The following is an 18036-nucleotide window of genomic DNA, read 5'->3' as shown; positions in this document are numbered from 1 at the left end:
CCTCCCCTTTGATGGGGTTCGTATGGACCTCTGGGCTAGGCTCCTCCCCTCTAGCTTCTTAGCTCCACAGGTCAAATTGAGGGCTGGTGGGAGAAATGATGGAACATTCCGGATGCTACCTGCTTATAGCACCAAAATCAGCTTTCAAAATGATCTTCCTGCTCCATCTGTGACATGCTTTGAGCAGTAGTGAGATAGTTAACAGACCTGGCATCTAAATTGTTATTGGGCACCTCATAGATGGGACAGTCCACCCCTTTCAGAGCTATTGTTTTAGGCTGTTTACAAACTCAGGCAGACTTTACTGCATTGGTTTCACTCCTTCAAATTTTGAAGGTTTTCTGTACAACTATGAGACTCCTTTTTTGAGTGAAAGCAGTGGCCTTGTCTAAGTACAAGTTCTACTGATTTACCTAAGTAAGGTTACAAAACAGACTTAGTTAAATCAGTGCAATTAACTTGTACAGACATTCTTAAATCGATTTAAGAATGTCTTAAATCCATACTAGACTTAACTGTCTTTGTGTTTTATTCCTCTAATTTATCAATCTAAACCTGTTTAGTTAAATTGGTGCAACTTGTGTGTAGATGAGATCTCAGCTTTCATTTTGGAAAAAAAATTAATTTATTGAAGCAGGGATAAGGTGTTTGTGATGACGCTGGCTAACTGAAATTCAGTTGCTGTGTAAACGCTCTGCTATTTGGGCTGTTCTGTGAAGCAGTGGCAGATACACTGGTAGTGCAGCTGCATCCCAAGCAACCTCTGTCATTTTACATGGGTTGATCTCTTACCTCTTGCAGGGGAGAGGCAGTGGCAGGCACCTCACCAGCTGCTTTCTATAATTTTGTTTTTGTTTTTAACCCTGTGCAGTGCTGCCTGCACCCCCTGGCACAGTCTGGGCAAGAAGGTGCCATGAGCCCTCAAGTGTGTCTTAACTTGTCATTGATCTTAGTCAGTGAAGGCAGGCACCATAGCAGGTGAGGAACCAGCAAATAAGGGCTTAATGACCCTCCATTCTGAGACTGGCAAAGTGAAACCCAAACTCTCTCTAAAATGTATCCGTCCATCTGAGAAGCTTATATCGCACTGTTAAATTCAGGTGAATATAGATGAATGATTTCATAACATATTGTAACTTTCTTCCCCCTTCCTCCTGTTGGATGAAGTTACAAAATACACTTTAGGTTTTTTAACACACTGAGTTAAAAACCTAATTTAAAAAGTCTTAACTTTCCCAATGAATTGAGGGATTTGGTGGTATTTCCTGACCTAGCACTGTTTGGTATCGTTTTGAAGGACTCACTGAGTTGATTAGAATTATATTAAAATCGCAGTGACAGAGCAAAATGCCAATCTTATGAGTTTCTGAAGTTCCCTGCAAGTTCTTTTCCATTTCAAACTTTTGGAAGGCTTTTAAAAGATTTTTTTTGTTTTGTTTAATATGACATACAGAATAATGAACAAAGTCCAGGGATCCTACATAGGAATTACCTTCCTTTTAAAGACCATACCATTTCTGGGGGGGAAGGAGGGTCTAAATTACGGTATTTGACTGTGTCTAATCCAAGCACAGCAATGTTGCTGTTACTTTTCATGCTCTGGCTGGTATGTGAGGCATGTTGTTCCTGATAAATGCTAGAGCTTTGCCCTTGAGAAGTGGTGTGATCAAGGCTGAAGGTGTATTTCTTGGACATTGTCCTCGTACAATTTTCTCAGAAGTATCCAGATATAACAGAATATTTTGCCCTCATCATGCCTCCTACCCCCAGCATGCATCCCCAACCTAAAAAATGTGAGGGCTGGAAGTTCATGTCTGAGCTCCCTTCTCCCCATCCTCACTACAGCCACAAAGGATCCAAGAAGCACAGGATTTTTAGTTTCTTTGCCCAGTAGAAAGAAACGTGACTCAAATAATAGCTTGAATATGCAGCAGGTGCAACATCCAGAAACTCCCTCTCAGCGCCTCCCTGATTGTGCACTGAAGTCATAAGGATGCATTGGTGACACCATTTTTGTTGCTCAGGAAATGAATGTGATGTCATTGCACAGCATTACAGTTTGCCTGTAGGATCAAGTGCTGTGGAAAGAAGAGCTGGGCTCCATGTTCAGAGACAGACCTACAAATGTAGCAGTACAGGAAAAGTGGGGATTTAAGGTGTAGTAGATTACATCTGAGAATTTCTTCCTGCGTGCACTCCCTCCTTAACATATGCACACACTTGCACACAAGTTCTAAAGTGTGGTGCAAATCCTGCAGTTTGTATATGCATGTCTGTGTAGATGATGGCACTTTGCTGTCTTCGGTCGCATTTCGGCGGCGGCTCTTTCGAATCAGGCCCCGCACGTTCTAAAGCCAGCCCTGTATGTACACACACATCTTATAGTATATGAGGAAGATCCCATGTTATTCCTGGGTAGCTGTAAATGTCACCTATTGATGAATATTGAATGGAATACTTCAAAAAAATAAAAAAACATATTTAGTCACACTCTTACTCCCTTCTCTTTCTAGCCACTAGAATGGTCATGATGACCCTAAGCCTCCTGGTTTTTTGAAGTGCTTAAATAGCTGTGACTTGAATTGGAGATTGTGAGGTGGTTTATTCAACAAGTTATAGATGCTCTTCAGACACCTTCCAAAAGTCTACCTGACAGTCATGGGGTCTGATTGCAGCCTGAGTAGATACATCTCAGCTAGCTTTAATCTAACTAGCTAGTGTGCTGAAGCAGTGAAGCCATGGCAGCATGGACTGCAATGCAGACTGTACAAGCCCGTCCAGAACCCCGCGTAATTACATGTGGGACTAGCCCATGCTGAAACCTGTGCTGCCACAGCTTTATTGCTCCAGCTAGATTAAAGCTAGCTCATGCATGCCTACTTGAGCTGCAGTCACATACCCCAACCTGCTCCTTTTTGTTTTGTTTTGACATGCTTTAATAGCTATGACGTAAATTGGAGAATGAGGTGGCTTATTCAACAAGTCATGGTTGCTCCTCCGACTCTTAGGGTAGACCTCTGGTTGTTTTGGAGAGTCTTGTGGTTCAGCCTGGATTCCTGGGATTTAACTCCAGCTCTGCCAAAGATTTTTTTGTGTGATTTGGGCAAATCATTTAATCTCTGTCTCTTTCCCCACTTGCTGAATAGGGATAACCCTTCCTAACCTCATGGGAGATTGAAGCTTGTATTTGCTAAGTGCTTTGAACTCCTCAACTGAAAGACACTGTGAATGGTATGATTCCTTTGGTGGTTGCTATTCCTACTGGATAACTTACTTTTTGAAGATTTTTCTTGTGGTTCCAGTGCAGGGGTTGGCATATGTATGGGAATTGGTAGAGTTGAAGTAAGTAGGTGAACAATTACCCTTGTCACAGATCCTCCTGTTCTCGTTTTCCCTACAGACGGAGGAACACTGAGCCTCTATGCGCAGGGCTGCAGTCTGAGATTCTGAAGTGCTACCAAGAAAACAAGCATGAAGTGCTCAAGTGCTCGGAGCTGGCCAAGGAGTACCAGCGCTGTGTTAGTGCAGCACAGAAGGTAACAGTTACTTCCCAACTGCATCCTGCTGGCTTTGCTGTCCTCTCTGCATGGTGTTTTCCTTATGGGGAGGTTTCTCTCAGGTTGCTATGGCTCTGATGGCAAGATCAGAATGCTCACAGGCCTCAGTCTCTCCCCAGGACCTCCCCACAGGCTGCTGAATCCCCCAATTGCAGCAGGTGCTGATGCTCTGAGTCAGCATCTTGAGACAGTAGTGCCAACCACTATTGGGTTTCTGATAAGCTTCTCATGCATCTTGTCATTTCCCCCAAATCTCAACATTTCCTGTGGACCATGCAAGCTGCACCCTTCACATTTAAGATGACAAAGCAATATTTCCAACACCAGCAATATTTTTGAATGACCAGAGCTCTAAGTGCTCTCTGTCTCCTAGTATTGCACCCCAGAATTGAGGGGCTTGCCTCCTATTGTTGCTGCTTGCCGTTAGTTCCCCTAGACTGGCAAATTAGACCAAGGTGTTTCCTTTAAGGGATTATAGGTATCCCAAAATTGCTGGCCCGGCATAGGAAACCTGCACCCCTTATGATCTGATGTTCAGAGGTGCGGCGTGCATACAGCTGCCATTAACATCCATCAATTTTGGCTGCTCAGCATCTTGGAAGAATTAGTCCATTAGTATTTGAACAAAAGAAAGGGAGTGGAAAAGATGCACAATTCACAGACCACTTCCACTGGAAATTCACACTTTCCAGGGCTCTCAACTGGCAAAAATAGTCTTTCAGATGGTGGTGAGTATAAGATGTGGGATTTCTAGTGTGCAAGAAAAGAGGAAAGTGTCCTTCAGGTACGGGGCCATCCTCTCTGACTGAGCAATTTCTTGAAGTGTGTCAGGGTTTATGGTGGGATGGACTTCAGGGCAAAAGCAGAGCTTTGTAGGAAATATGAGACTGAGATACTTCTCATGGGATCACCTGTGTGAAAGGGATAGGCTGAGACTGTTGTGAAGGGAGCCTCTCCTTTGCATTAGCATTGTGAGGGGAAGCTGTTTGCCTGATTTAAGTATAACATGAAACAAGCTGCCAGCCGGCTCCCAGAAGAAGCCCCAACAGAAGGAGACGGGAAAATTGTCAGGATATATTAGACCAAATGTTGTTGCAAGTCCTAGTGGAATTTTTTTCCTTCCTGTTTATAAAGAAGGGCTTTGTATGTCTGCAAATCAGCAAGGTTAAAGCTGCCAGGGAAAGGGCTTTTCTCTGGTATCTCTAAAGTCACCAGCTCCCAAAACATGTGGTTTCTTTTTCTTTCTCGGCTCTAAAGTAAAGCAGGGCCTGTGCTGCTGCTGCACAATCTTCCCCCCTGTTGCTGTGTGCAGAGCAGAGCACATCTCTTGCCAGTCTCTGCTAGGCAATGCTTCCTCCTTGCCTCCTGTAGATCAGGCTTGTAGCCTTTCCAGCAGTTTATCTTTAGCAAATGCATTTACCAATACATCTTTATTGCGCCCAGTGCAGACGAAATGTGATTACCAAAGAAGACAGATTGCATTAAACTTCAGCATATTCACAAGTTGCAGCTCCAGCTCGCCTGAGAAAGAAGCTGGGAAGCTGCCAGTCCTGAGCCCCAGCCTGACATTATTAAAGAGTAAATTGGAAGCTGAATGACTGGTAACAGCAGAGGGCAGTGAAAGATCCTATTAGCTTGGAGGTTGTGAGGTGTTTTTAGTTGTGTGTTTTCTTTATAAACCAAATACCTGGGCAATTTTAGTTCCCAGAGACTTCTGTGTACAATGAACCTTGCTAGAAAGTTTCCCTTGGTGTTGTGGAAATTTGCTGGAAAGAGGTGCTGGCAGGGTATTGAAGCACATATTACATTCATGTGCTGCAGGGGATGGCAAGGTGGCAGGAAATCTCTGTATGTACTGGGAGGGAAGAGAGGCTACTGCCAGGGTAACTGTGAGCTCTGAGGTTAGCATTTGTGGTGAGTTCTCCATCACTGGACATTTTTAAACCAAGATTGGATGTTTTTCTAGTTTGCTCTAGTTCAAACAGGAATTAATTCAGGGAAGTCGTGTTGCCTGTGTTACATAAGAGGCCAAGCGAGATAATCACAACAGTGTCTTCTGGCTTGATAATCTATGAATTAAAAGGTTCTGAAAACACTGGGCCAAATGTAGCCCTGGTGTAAGCTCTGACAGCTTCAGTGAGTTCTCTGGCTTACCCCAGGTTTAACTCTGGCCATGGTAGTTAACCCCGCTGGTGTATGGTGTCCTCTGAACCCCAAGGTGTGTGCATTGCCTCAGTCACAGGCAGCTGGCTATTTTTCATGAAAGGCTATTACAAGACTAACCAAAAAAAAAAAGACGACTTTTTTTAAATTTACATCTTACACCAAATGCCCCGCTGCCTCAAGCTCTCCGCACGTTTGTAGATTCACCTTGGAGAAGGGTGAGGAAAAAGGAAGAACTTTGTTTTTATACTGAGCTTGATTTCTAGACGGAGGGGTGTTGGCTCCCACTAGCCACTGTATACAGGTGACTTCAGTTTATTTGCATACAAATGCTTTGCCCTCAGTAGTGCCCTTCCTTCACCAAAGATCTTGTAATGCTCATCAGATGTTACTTAATGAATCCTGTAGTGCTCTGAGAGCTCCCCCTGATGGTGGCAGAAAGGTGCCCAGGACATAGTTTAAACCAGCGTTTCTTAAATGTGGCCACAATGGCCACAACCTCTGGGCAGTGACGGGGTGGGGTGCAAAGCAGTGCCTCTCCCCCAGGGCCACCAGAAGTGTTGGGCCTTCCCTCCCTCTGGAGCCACAAACGCTGGAGGAGCTGGCAGCCAGTGAATTCCCCACCTTCCCAGGGGTGTGAGGCTCGGGCTTCGGGCATCAACCCTGGGGCGGCGGGTGGAAGGTTCCAGTCATGGGACTTTGGGCTTCGCCCTGGATCCCAGTCAAGCAGCGGCGGGTACTGGCTTTGGGCTCACTCTCTGCCCCATTGCCCCTAGCCCCCCCCCCCCCCCCAGCCTCTTCCGGCCCCGGGCTCTGACCGTGAGGTGGCAGGCTCTGACTTGGGCATCCATTGCCCCCCTTCCCACCTCCCCATCCAGGGCTTAATTTGTCCCCTGGCTTGCCAGAGCTGAGTAAATCTGCTGTGAAATTTGATATTTGTACAGTTGTTAATATCACTTATCACAGCCTCCTAACTAGCTAATAATCCTGCTATGAAAAGTGATATTAGCAAACATACAGATATTACTTTTCACAGCAGCAGACTTACTAGCTAGCAAGTTTTTTTAAAAAACAACCAAAAAGAACAACAACAACAACAAAAGACTACAATGTGCAAAGCATCATATTTGTGTTTCTATTCTGTTTAGATCCAGTAAAGAATAGAGAACTGTACATTATTTTTATTATTGAGTCTGCAAAAAAAGAAAACCCTCCATAAATAAATTACAATGATTTGGACTTGTATATGTACATATTTATTTGTTTTTCCTAAAGTTAATTAATTACACCTCTACCCCGATATAACGCTGTCCTCGGGAGCCAAAAAATCTTACTGTGTTATAGGTGAAACCACGTCATATCGAACTTGCTTTGATCCACCGAAGTGTGCAGCCATCATCCCCCCCCCCTCCCCCCGGAGAACGGCTTTACTGCGTTATGTCCAAATTTGTGTTCTATCGGGTCGCGTTATATCAGGGTAGAGGTGTATTTTAAGAAAAATTGTCATAGCAGCCAACAGCAAGAATGGTGGCTGAACTCTGAGGCCACCAAAAATTTTACTGTGAGAGCCCCTGGTTTAAACTAGACACAGGATGGGAGGACTCTGAGCTATGATAGAAGTGAATATTGCAGCTCCCAATAGATGGCTACTGTTCCTCCACCCCTTCCAGAGCCTGTATTGGTCAGAGCCCTTTAAAAAATCCCCTATTCTCTCTGAAAATCCCCCATAGCCAGAAGTGTTGCATGTGCTCTGAGTTCCCCAACCCCATTAACAAATAGATAGAAGAATTCGCTTCTTTCTTGTGTTTTTTCCTTGTTTAATTCCACCCCCTTTAGTTTGAAAATATATTTGAGGCATTTCCTTTCGCTCCTGGTTCCTTGGCCTGTCTCAGCACTAGCCCTTTGTTGGGGTTCCAGTGAGTTCTGAAAGAGTGACTAGGATGACACTGGACTTCTGCAAACCTGCTGTTTTATTAAGGAACAAAGGGGAGAGGGCAGCCATCTCTCTGCAGGCCAAGAGCAGAGGGGAGATGATGGAATGATGAAGGAAGGAGAATGAGAGAGCAATAGAGGCTCCGGGACTGTGAGTTTGGCATTGTTGGCTGAGCTGCCAGGGTCAGTGACCAATCTCAGCAGCGTACTCTGCAATGCAAGGGGTGCTTGGTGCAAGGCCAACTCTGGAAAAGAGCGTCCCCAAAGAGGCATTGTGGACAAGGGGAAGGAGGGACTGCTGTTCACCTGATGAAAATCATGAGACAAGGGAAGGAGAGGCCCCTTGGCTCCTGGACTCTCTCTGCCATGGAGATACTGCTACCTGTGCCAGGCCGTGGAAAACCCTTTGGGTCCTCTTAAGACGGAGGCTGATGGGCAGGGATGAAGTGGAGGTGTGTGCTGAGGAAATGTAAGGGAAATCCCCTCTTCACTGGCTTTGACCCAAAGAACACGCTTCACTTATTTACTTCCGCTTAAGCAGTTCATGCAAGTGAATGTGGGGCTACTTTTCTAATGTCTCCTCCTCCCAGCAAAGGAGAAGAACTTGGGAGGCACTTTGTGAGACCAGGTTTCAAATCTCCATTGGAGCCTATCTAACAATGAGTTTAGAAGCCTCAGTACTGACTCTAGTGGGTATTATTCCACCTAAGTACCAGGGGCAGCTCTATGTTTTTTGCCACCCCAAGCACGACAGGCAGGTGGCTTTCGGCGGCGCACCTGTGGATGGTCCGCTGGTCACGCGGATTCGGCAGCACACCAGCGGGAGGTCCGCCAGTGCTGCGCCATTGGCGTCCCCACCGCCGAATTGCTGCCAAAGCCGCGGGACTGGTGGACCTCCCGCAGGTGCACCGCCAAAAGCCGCCTGCCTGCCACCCTCACAGCGACCGGCAGTCCGCCCTCTTCAGCTTGCCACCTCAGGCACACGCTTGCTGCGCTGGTGCCTGGAGCCACCCCTGCTAAGTACTCTCCATTATCGGAGCACCAGCATCCTGAACTTGCTGTGTCTTGCTTGCTAGGAATCACATTGACAGTCACAGTGGCCTGCTTGTGATGTCTCCTGTTTAGTTTGGGTCTGTTTTCATATCTCTGCAGAACTTCAGACAAGAAAGCATAAAATCACTGCTTTTAGACCTAAATAAAAGCTGGGATAATGGGGAAGCTGTGGGAGGGGCAGCTCCCATTGTGTCCCTTCAAATTGTGTCTAGTTTATTGACTGCAAATTTCACCAGGAGCTACCACAGCTTGCATACAATTAGAATTGAAAGACCAGGCGTCTATTTTCTCTCATGCCAAGGGGGGGAAAGGGGGTCAATGGAAATCTGGTTAATTTGTTTCTTGGAGCACAGGTAGGAAGACAGGTGGTGTTGTGAGCAAATAGCAAAAGCCTTTGTTTTTTATCAAGCCTCCCAGCCCCATCCTGAATCGGGCCCCCTAGGCTTGCAGAAGTATTTTATTGCCTCCCTGTTTCCCTTTTCTGTAAAAATGTCCCTATGAGTCTTTGCTGCTCAAAAGGCTCCTTCCCCTGTTGCCCTCGAGAGTAGATAGAATCTGAATTTCACCTACGGTTTTAGTTGTTAGAGAATTTTCTGCCTGATTTGTTACATAACCTGTCATTATACAATCAAATCTCCCATCAGCCCCTACGTAGAAAGGATGACCTACAAGAGTGAGCCAGTGGGCCTGACACCTTAACCCTTCTCTTTTCTCACAAATGCCTGCAGAGGTTTGCCTCTCTGTGAGTAGTTGCCCCTTCCCTCAGACTGCCACCCTAGCGTCACCAGGACCTTTTTCTTATGGACCAGCCAAGCTGACATTTTGGGCTGGTCTACACTACTGGGGGGAATCGAGCTAAATTATGGGACTTCAGCTATGAGAATAACATAGCGGAAGTTGACATACTTAGATCTACTTACCACGGTGTCTTCACTAGTGTCTCCCGTCGATTCCCCTTGTGCTTTTCGAGTATCGGAGTCGATGCTAGAGCGATCGGCAGTTGATTTATCATGTCTATACTAGACATGATAAATTGACCCTCGCTGGATCGATCACTGTCCATCAGTTTGCCTTTTGGCTCATCTGACGCTTATGGCCAGGCTGTGTTTTATGTAAGGCTGAAGCCATGCACAGGCTTCACTCAGTAGGGTCCTACCACATTACCATTCTCTCTTGTCAGTAGCAGGTGCTTACATAAAGTTGTTATGAGGAGTTCATAATTCTCCCTTATCCTTTTCACTCTATTTCTGTACTACCCACCACCTTACACAAAAGTATGAAGGAGGAAAAATGGCCATGTATGCTGAGGCGAATCCTACTCTGATGAGGTGTGCCAGAGGATTTTTAACAACCTTGTAGAGCACGTAGGACCTCGTTAAAGCCTCGTTGAAAAGATATATACATATACTCAAAGTATACCACATGGAACACTATATCTCTAACTCAGAAGGCTGATGGACAGTACTTCCTTTCTGGAATCCAAACGTAGTTTCAGAGAAGTCTGTGTATTTTATACTTGGAGCTTGGATCACTCAGCCATCCCCATGGTATATTCCCACGCTGCTGTCCGCATATGTCCACCTACCTTTTTAAAATGCATACGAATCTGTAAAGTTTTCTCCTGCTTTCCCTGTAAAGTTAGTTCAGTTTTTAATCTTTCTTTCTTCCAACCTTTGTTTGTGCAAATGCTGTGGTGATAACGGTATTGGAAGAGTTTATGACTCAATAAATGGCCCTGACAAGGGAATCAGTGGAGAGGCCACAAGCTGCAAGCAGCTGCTGTTTATTTAGTCATAAACTCTGAGGAGAGCAGCATCAGATTAACTGTACCCAGGCGTTCTCCTAGCTTATTATTTGCAAAGGTGAAAATGATCGATATTTTGCTTCTAATTGTAAAGAACTGGAAACTATTACAGTTTAGATCCTATGGCAGAGGTTCCTGGTTCTGAAGAGTCTCTATTTGGTCCATACACAAAAGCTTTTCATGTGCGCTAGTGTTCATTGGTGGAAAAAGTAAAAATATGGAGCTGCCTGAAAGGACATAAATTGCCCTCTTAATATATGAGGCATGTCCCAGAGTAAAATGCTGGCCTACTTAAAATGGAAATGGCTGCTGCATGCACCCGGTATTTACAAAGCTAGAGGCACAAGTTCTTTCTTTTGCTCTGTATCACAGAGCTTCACAAAGCCCTGGTGTTTCCAAGCTGGCATATCATCAGTGTGTATTAACACGTGTGAACAAGTGCCTTTCCCTATCTGTGCTACACAGTCCACATGCTATGTAAAGCCCCAAAAGTGCCACCTTCCTGGAGTTTGGCATTATTCAAGAACATAAAAATCAGCTCAGAACTTTCCCCCGTGATTGGCTGTACACCAAGATTCTTCCTCCAGCACTGCTCTGCCCACACCCTATATCCCTTGTTTCCCCCACACTCCAAAGAGGCCTTATAGCCAGGTAAAGTCACCTGCCTCAGCAGGACCCACTTAACCTTTTCCTTCAAGACCAACACCTAACAGGGTGGCATATTCGAAGCAAAAGTCCTTGTTAGACTGATAGGGCAATGTGGAGTTGTATCTTTAATTGTGTGTCATGGAGTCACAGGGTATCCTGTAACAGTTTCTTAGAAGTGACCCCTTTAGTGGAACAGGCCCCAAGGATACATGGACCTAGGAGCAGGTCCATGGCCCCCAAGACTGGGCCTTCAGCACTAGCATTCCCTGACTCTCTCTGTGGCTCCCTGCAGCAGAGCAGATTCCTACGGAAGGCTTGTACTGTGCCCTATCAGGGCACAATGCTCTCAGTGAGTTTTTACAGTGACACAGGCAGCCTTTTCAAAACAAGGTAACAATTTATTAGTCACCTGGCACACAATCGGAAGTCCTGAGGTTTGTACAGAGAGGCAGAAGTTACACCATAGTCCATTCTGGCCCCGATGGGCCAGCCAAGCTGTGATGGACTCCATCTCACTGACTTTTAGTCCATTCCCCTCTCTGGTGCTCCCAGCTTCCTCCAGCAACCAGCATTTACTCCCGACCTCGCATCTCTCCGTCCTTTGTTCTCAAGGCAGGGCTATGCTGAGTTCACAACCCCGCATGCTGGGGGTTTCCACAGTTGAGGATTGATTGTAGAATCATTGGAGTTTACGTTCTCTCTCAGATTTTCCATTGATGAGAGTCAGCCTATGGCAGTCCTTTTTAATGACCTGTTCATACTGCTCAGATAGCTGGATGACACCCACACACCTGTCTCTTGGTCTGTGCTGCCCCCAACAACAGATATAATCCCATATTCTCCACTGGGTAGGTACAGGGGAAGATAAGGCATACATAGGATTCATAAAAGGTATTAGAAAAAACTCCCACTTTGTCACACTGTTAACCACCCCAGTACCTTGAATGAAAGAAGAAGGACTTGTTGACCCCCAAGTTCTCTTCTCCAAAAGAGTCTCTTGTACACATCTGTTCTTCTCATTTGGTCTCAGTGGGACCGGGTTACCCTAGGGCCTGACTTCTTTCCTAATGGCTTTTCTTATCCCTGGCCCACTCCCAAGTAAAGTTAATGTCAATATGCATATTCCCCAGGTAGTCTTGAAACCAGCTTAGTAAAAATGGGTAAGGCCGTGTTGCAACATTTAAAACCAGATTTACATAATAGCTCTTAATGATTTTAAAATCAGTTTACCTAAACCAGTTGGAAATTTTCCCTAGTATAGACAAGGTATAAGAATTATGCACATCTAAGTCAGGGAACAGAAATCAGGCCATGTAACTTATGCGCAGTCAGAGTTAGACAGCTGCCTTGTAATTGGTACATCCAACCAAAACTAATTTTGAATACTTGTAACAAACTGCTCATGAAAATATGCAAACTGAAAATTGTTTATGGAAATTTGGCAAACAGATTTGAGAAAATTGTAAGCTGCTCATGGACTATTAATAAAAAAAAGATAAATCAGTTGAAATAAAATATTTCCTGTTAACTATTCACCCACTTCTGTGGAGTACTAGGTAATTTGAATGGGGTTGGGTTAAAACCAGAGATTTTTAAGGTTGGGGACTGTAACCACAGAACCTGGCCAAGTCCTGGATGTTTTTTCAGGGAAAGAGGTGATCTCAGGTATTTGCTTGTGTAGGATCCTTCTCCCTAGTCACCTGATTGGTGGTGTTGGAATGACTGTCTTTGAAAATAAGTCAAGTGCTGGAAGGAGGGTTGTTGTGTATTTCAGTTCTATATTATATCAGTGCTGTTAGGCTCAGAGTGGGTAAAACTGAAAATATTATGCTGATGTTGAAAATTAAAATTTCAACCAAAGTTTGGCTGACTACTCATTAGAAGCAAGGAGTGGGTATGTCCTCTTGTATACAGTATTTCGTAAAGGATTGGACCTCTTCTATCCTAGCGACTTTACACTAGATCATTTTTAGGATAAATTCCTAGACAGTAAGTATACAGTGGAGTATTCAGAGCTATCATACCTAATAGAACTCTCTAATTCTGTGTTTCTGGGTTTGAATGCATAACTCTCTAGTGATGTAACATACACAAAAATAGGCAGTGTCATCCTGAGTGAACATAGCATATCTTTGGTGAGGGTTATTGCATTTAGGAATTTGTTTTTCAGGGCCAAAAGGAATGTAGCAGTGCATTTTTCATGATTTCATGGTGTCACAGCACTGCGTTGGCATGTTGGATGTGTGGACATTTTTATCCAAACTAATTCTGGGAGACATTAGTGTCCAAGCAGCTGAAAGTAGAAAGAAGTTGATTTCCCAGCTGAAGAGTGGTATTTGTTTGAGACTCAGGATAGACTGAAACAGACCCACAAAAATTGCAGTCGGTAACATCTGCAGATTAGTAACACAAGGTCAATGGCCAAGTGGCTTTAACTTCCCAAGAAGTTCAAAAATAGCCCTGAAATGTGCAACCTGTTGTTTGCAGTTGTCATGGAATGGAACTTAATTTGGTTATGACTTGAGGGATGAGGCAACCTGGATATAACTTTCCATCAGAGTTGTAGAAACTGGAGATCTATTCATGGAGTCCAAGGTCAGAAGGAACCATTGTGATCATCTAGTCTGATCTCCTGTGTAGCACAGGTCACAGAACTTCCCCAAAATAATTCCTAGAGCAGATCTTTTAGAAAAACATCCAATCTTGATTTTAAAATTGCCAGTAATGGAGAATCTACCATAAATTGTTCCAATGGTTAATTACCCTCACTGTTAAAAATGTATGCCTTATTTCCCCTCTGTTTCTCTAGCTTCAACTTCCAGCCATTGGATCATGTTATATCTTTCTCTGCTAGACTGAATAGCCTGCTATCAAATATATGCTCCCTGCGTAGGTACTTATAGTCACCTCTTCACCTATCTTTGATAAACTGAATAGGTTGAGCTCCTTAAGTCTATCACTAATGGGTTCCATGTGATTTATACCCTGAGAGGTCAGTGCCCAGTTGTTCCCTACAACATGAAGTTTGTTCCTTCCCTATATCCATTCCAAAATGCTGTGTTTAGTTTGTAATGTCTTTAGTAAGTGGTCTGAATGGCTCCAGGATTAGTAATCAGATGTATTCCCTTTCACCAGTCGATTCAGATCCATCCCTGGTTGGTAGTGTTTGAAAGTAGTTACTCGAGTCTGATGGCTGTTTGCTCTTAGTCCAATGGGAAAGTGTCTGCATCAAACATGACCATTGCAATAAGCATTAATTGCAGCTTTTGCTGGCAGTTATAGAAATTAGGACAGGGATACTGAACCCCCCTCGTTCTAGGAGGTGGTGCTTTCAGGTTAGAGCTATGGGACATAGGAGGAGAAGTGTTGGGCTACTGCTTTTGTTGTTCTTCTTCTGTGGATAGAGATCTTCTGTCTCCAGGGCTGTTAAATTGGCACCTTTCACCAAATCTAAAATTCATGTGTTTTTGTTCAACTTTGCATAGTGTATGTATCTCCAGTAAAGGCAACTTCCACCCCTTTGGGAGACTGTTCTGCCATCTAACCGATCTCCTTGCTAGGAGATACTTCCTAAGACTCCATGTGTATTTTGCACGCCATTACTCCTAACTACACCTTTTCAAACCACCCTAAGTAATCTTTCTGCCTCCTTAGTGCGTGACACTCTTCAAATACTGATACAAGAAGACCTGAGGGAAGCATTCTGTTATAGTGGTTAAAGCACAGAACTTGGAGTGAGCTCTGCTACTGACTTATTGTGTCCTTTTGGAAGATACTTAATCTCTCTGTACTGACATCTGTAAAATGAGGTTAATTCTTACTCACCTTTGTAAAGTGCTTTAAGATCTTATGAAAGGGCCTTTATAAATGCAAAGTATTCTTAGAATTTATTTGCAAAACGGCTCACATGCTAGGATTTGAACTAGCTACCTTTGTAATATAAAGCAAACAATACACAGTCTTTAGAGGTAACTCAGTGCTGCAGCGTTACACGTATTGAATAGTTTCCAGAGAGAGACTGGCCTACCATTCTGCTGTGTAAAGCCTGAGCATGTGTCCAGAAATGCAGGAAAAATTATTTTGACAATGTGTTTAGTCTTTGTCCCTGATGAATGCTGAGTTTGTCCTATGTAAACAGGCGTTAGGTTCAGCCAGCCTCCTGCTCTGAATTAGCCTGATAAGATACGGTGAGGAGAGTTTAAAGATCATAATCTATCCGGTGGCTCCCTGGGTACATTAGGGGGAGTGATTTAAAAATAATGCAACCAGAAAACAGTTGTTTTATCTTTAAAATGTTTAGTTTATACCAGGGGTCTCAAACTCAAATGACCCCGAGGGCCGCATGAGGACTAGTGCATTGGCCCGAGGGCCGCATCACTGACACGCCCCCTTGCTGCCCCTGGCCCCACCCCCAATCCACCCCTTCCATGAGGCCCCGCCCCTGCCCTGTCTCTTCTCCACCTCCTCCCCTAAGCGCGCGCAGTTTTAATAAATATATACACTCAGTAATGCACCTCACTCAAAGGACAAAACACGCACTTAGATTTACTGCCTAAGGCTCTGGGAGGGAGTTTGGGTGGGGGAGGGGGTCTGGATGCAGGCTCTGTGCTCGATGCAGGCTCCAGGCTGTGGCAGGGGGTGGGGGTGCAGGCTTTGGGACGGAGTTTGGGGATAGGAGGGAGTGCAGGGGTGAGGGCTGTGGGGCTGAGGGCGAGGGGTACATGATGCAGGAGGGGGCTCAGGGCTAGGGAAGAGGGTTGGGCTGTGGGGTGAGGGCTGTGGATGAGGGGTTCATGATGCGAGGGGGCTCAGGGCTAGGGAAGAGGGTTGGGCTGTGGGGTGAGGGCTGTGGATGAGGGGTTCATGATGCGAGGGGGCTCAGGGCTAGGGAAGAGGTTTGGAGTGTGGGGTGAGGGCTGTGGATGAGGGGTTCATGATGTGGGGGCGCTCAGGGCTGGGGCAGAGGATTAGGGTGCGGGGGGATGAGGGGTTCATGATGTGGGGGCGCTCAGGGCTGGGGCAGAGGATTAGGGTGTGGGGGGATGAGGGCTCTGGCTGGGGCTGAGGATTAGGGTGCAGGGGGATGAGGGGTTCATGATGTGGGGGTGCTCAGGGCTGGGGCTGAGGATTAGGGTGCGGGGGGAATGAGGGCTCTGGCTGGGGCTGAGGGTTTGGGGTTGGAGAGGCTCAGGGTAAGGGAAGCCTGCCTTGCCAGTACTGGCGGAGGGCAGGCACTAGGACCCTGCACCCTAATCCTCAGCCCCAGCCAGAGCCCTCATCCCCCCACACCCTAATCCTCTGCCCCAGCCCTGAGCACCCCCACATCATGAACCCCTCATCCCCCCGCACCCTAATCCTCTGCCCCAGCCCTGAGCGCTTCCCTTCCCCCCCCCCCAGCCCGGCCCCGGCGGGTCCCGCTTCCCTTCCCCCGGCCCGGCCCGGCCCCGGCGGGTCCCGCTTTCCCCCCCCGCTTACCCGAGCGCGTCTCCGGCGGTCCCGCTCAGAGCCGCGTGGTGAGGGGGCGGGGCTGGGAGCTCCACGCCGAGCGCAGCGCTCAGCCCAGAGCTCCCAGCCCCGCCCCCTCCCCACGCGGCTCGGATCGGGGCGGGGCTCAGGCGCTCGGACGGAGACTCGGCGCTCTATGCGCCGAGGCTCCAGGAGAGGGGCGGAGGCGGGAGCCTCCGCTTTTCTCTTGGGGGCCCCTGCGGAGCTCCCCTGGGGAGCTCCGCGGGCCGCAGGGAAGAGCTCCGCGGGCCGCATGCGGCCCGCGGGCCGCATGTTTGCGACCCCTGGTTTATACCCTGTAAAATCTTGGCTCCTCTGCCTCAGTTCTTCAAGCTCTCTGCTTGCCCTCTGCTCAGTTATCTTTCTGTCAGGTCCCATTGCCTCCAACCATCTGGCTCTGAATTTTACTCCACTCAGATCAGCCTGCACCACTGTCCACAAGGACTGAGTTTGCTATTTTTCTGAGTGGATCATCTGCTGGGCCACTTCCCCAGGTCAGGTAACAGAAATAATGTTTACCAGATTCAATCCACCCTGCCAAGCACAGGTCAATTGTTTCATATTTTTGAAGACTCCTAATTTCCCTGAAGAATAGGCACTTTGGGATTAGGTATCTGGGAACTCTGCAGAGCACCTGTACATCTACTGTGATGAATTGGCACTGTATCCTTTACTCACAGGGATTTAACCCCCATCTGTTTTTAAGAGTGAGTTTAGTGCTGGGTAATCCCAGTACACTGACGTCATCTAACCCCAGAACTGGTAAACCACCTGTACTGGTGGTTCCATTTTCCTCTGTGTGCTGCTTTGTATGTGGTGTTCCTCAACCCTGACCTAGTTGGACCTCCACTCATGGAAAGAGAAGAGTTGGTTCTCTACGGCCCATTTCATCCTTGTTGGCAATTTTAGCAGAAAGACTAAGAGGGCCAGTTAATTACTGGTGTGCTGGTGATTTTTGTTATGTGTACACCTGTCTTTTAAAAAGTGGGCTTAAGCCCCAACCATTCACTCCGTGCAGGCCACCAATGACCTTCAGTCCATTGACTCTTACAGTCTCCTTTTCAGGGAGTCTGAAACGTGGGTCTACATGCTCTAGCCTGGGGAAAAAATAAGCAAATTGAACAAAAGGCACCTTTAAACGTAATAGACATTAACAGCCTCTGTTATTCTTTGCTTCCTTAATTCAAAATAGCCTGTTTGGATTATTTTAAAATTCTGCTTTGTTTCCTTCGTGGTGTTTCCTACTCATGACTGGTAGCTGGCCTCTGTTGTTTTTTTCCTCATAAAAACCCCACGGCTGGCCCAGGTCAGCTGATTTTGACTTGTGGGGCTCAGGCTCTGGGGCTGAAGAATTGCAGTGTAGACATTTGGGCT

The 18036-nt window shown here is 46.2% G+C and overlaps 1 protein-coding gene across 6 annotated transcripts in view; it reads left to right on the top strand.

Annotated features, from left to right (window-relative positions):
* The window catches only part of CHCHD6 (coiled-coil-helix-coiled-coil-helix domain containing 6), a 180704-nt gene that overhangs the window by 117066 nt on the left and 45602 nt on the right, over positions 1 to 18036 (top strand). For all 6 annotated transcript variants that reach the window (XM_045024696.1, XM_045024699.1, XM_045024698.1 and 3 more), the window contains one exon: positions 3401 to 3536. In XM_045024696.1, the coding sequence (XP_044880631.1) occupies positions 3401 to 3536 (136 nt within the window). The remainder of the gene's footprint in view (positions 1 to 3400; positions 3537 to 18036) is intronic.

The sequence above is a fragment of the Mauremys mutica genome, chromosome 7 (assembly GCF_020497125.1).
Source record: "Mauremys mutica isolate MM-2020 ecotype Southern chromosome 7, ASM2049712v1, whole genome shotgun sequence".
NCBI classification, from domain to species: Eukaryota; Metazoa; Chordata; order Testudines; family Geoemydidae; genus Mauremys; species Mauremys mutica.
This window is presented reverse-complemented; position numbering and strand designations above follow the sequence as displayed.